The sequence below is a fragment of the Eimeria acervulina genome, genomic scaffold (assembly GCF_000499425.1).
Source record: "Eimeria acervulina Houghton genomic scaffold, Eah_scaff3361, whole genome shotgun sequence".
NCBI classification, from domain to species: Eukaryota; Apicomplexa; class Conoidasida; order Eucoccidiorida; family Eimeriidae; genus Eimeria; species Eimeria acervulina.
The window spans coordinates 1-1,417 of NW_013547446.1; the positions used below are offsets into that span (position 1 = coordinate 1).

A 1,417-nucleotide genomic window follows, 5' to 3' on the forward strand; every position below is an offset into this window, starting at 1 on the left:
CACTTCGGCTCCTTCCTAAACAAAACCCATACTCAAAAACCCTCCGGTTCTTCCCACACACTTCACACTATACTACCCCCACCTACCTGCCCCGCATCCCCCAGTCAATACACAACGCTACAGTTGCCAAATCCACTGCAGCACTTTTCACGCACCAGCGCCGCATCTTGCATTTATGCGCACCTTCTGTGTGGCAATGTACGCTGAACGCTACGCAGCGTAGCATGAACCAACGAGCAGTGCTCAGCCTCCACTACCGCGCACGCACACGCGCGCATCGCTTGCTCAAACGCATCACTAGATATCTGGTCATACACAAAATCACACAGCGGTCGACCTACACAACTCCTGCATAAGCGTCTACTATCTCCCATGCATGCTGTTCCCTTGCAATCCTTCATGCGTGCATCCGAAGCCCATATAACGTCGGCGCGTCGGCCATACTCCTAAAAATGAGTGTGTTCAACGCCATGCGCGAAACGGTATTGCGATTCTGGATTGACTACAAACCCATATTTTCACACATGTTTACCTTTAGCTCCCTGACATTCCTTATGATGGTGGCGCGCTCCCCAACGAACTCAAGAACCACCTCGCACCTGCACGCACCCAACTGTGAAACACAGCACACAACGCAGCACAGCACTCAACGCCTTCCACGTCTTCCTCCGACTCACCAACGTCGGCAGCCAATCCCTTGAAACACTCCCCTTTGAGCCGAGTGCCATGCGCCCGGCTCTGCACACTGGCGGTGGAGCTGACCGCGCGCGACCCTAACAGCTCCTAACTGGCAAATGTCCCTCCACTCGCTTCAAGGGACTGTCAAACCTTAATCTGTCACGCGCGCTGCCACTCACTACACGCCCAAGCGTTCTATACGAGGCCATTGTTACCCCTCCCCCTGAGCATCCGTGCAAGACAGGAAAACAGCTTATACTCTGCAGAGCCTCTCCAGCACTAAGCGGGGTTCTCGCTACTCTTGTGTCCGGTCAGCACGCAACGCACAAGCTGTGTCGCCTTCCAAACACTGCTGCCAGAGCAATTGCATTCCGTGTTTCACTCGACGCGCAAGCCTCACACTCCTGCAAGCTCCCAACCTAACCCTGGAATCGAAATCACCAGCAGTTGCCGCAGCCAACACACCAACGAAAAGAGTACAACGCTGCAACTCGTTGCTACTGAGGCACTCAAAAAGCAAATGCATGGACATTTGTGCAGCTGCCATGATGCAAATGGCGTGGCATACACAGCACCTCTTGCACGTTTCTTTATTCTCTAATTCGCCGAGGTTATGTAGCATGGCTGTGCAGGGCCTCCGCAATCAAATGCAGAAGCCATGCTTGTCATCGTTCCCGGTGAGCTCGCCTCCTGCTACAATGATTCTCTGCTCAGCGGTCTAGTGACACAACGCACCGCC

At 53.9% G+C, this 1,417-nt stretch overlaps 1 protein-coding gene across 1 annotated transcript; it reads right to left on the reverse strand.

The window, feature by feature from the left end:
• Positions 1-183: 183 nt before the first annotated feature.
• Positions 184-1,210, reverse strand: EAH_00068550 (hypothetical protein, conserved; the record flags this gene model as incomplete). Its single annotated transcript, XM_013392229.1, has 4 exons — positions 184-305; positions 533-613; positions 858-901; positions 1,120-1,210. Coding segments are annotated over 4 exons (338 nt in total), but the record flags the coding sequence as incomplete, so codon positions are not given.
• Between the last annotated feature and the right edge of the window lie 207 nt (positions 1,211-1,417).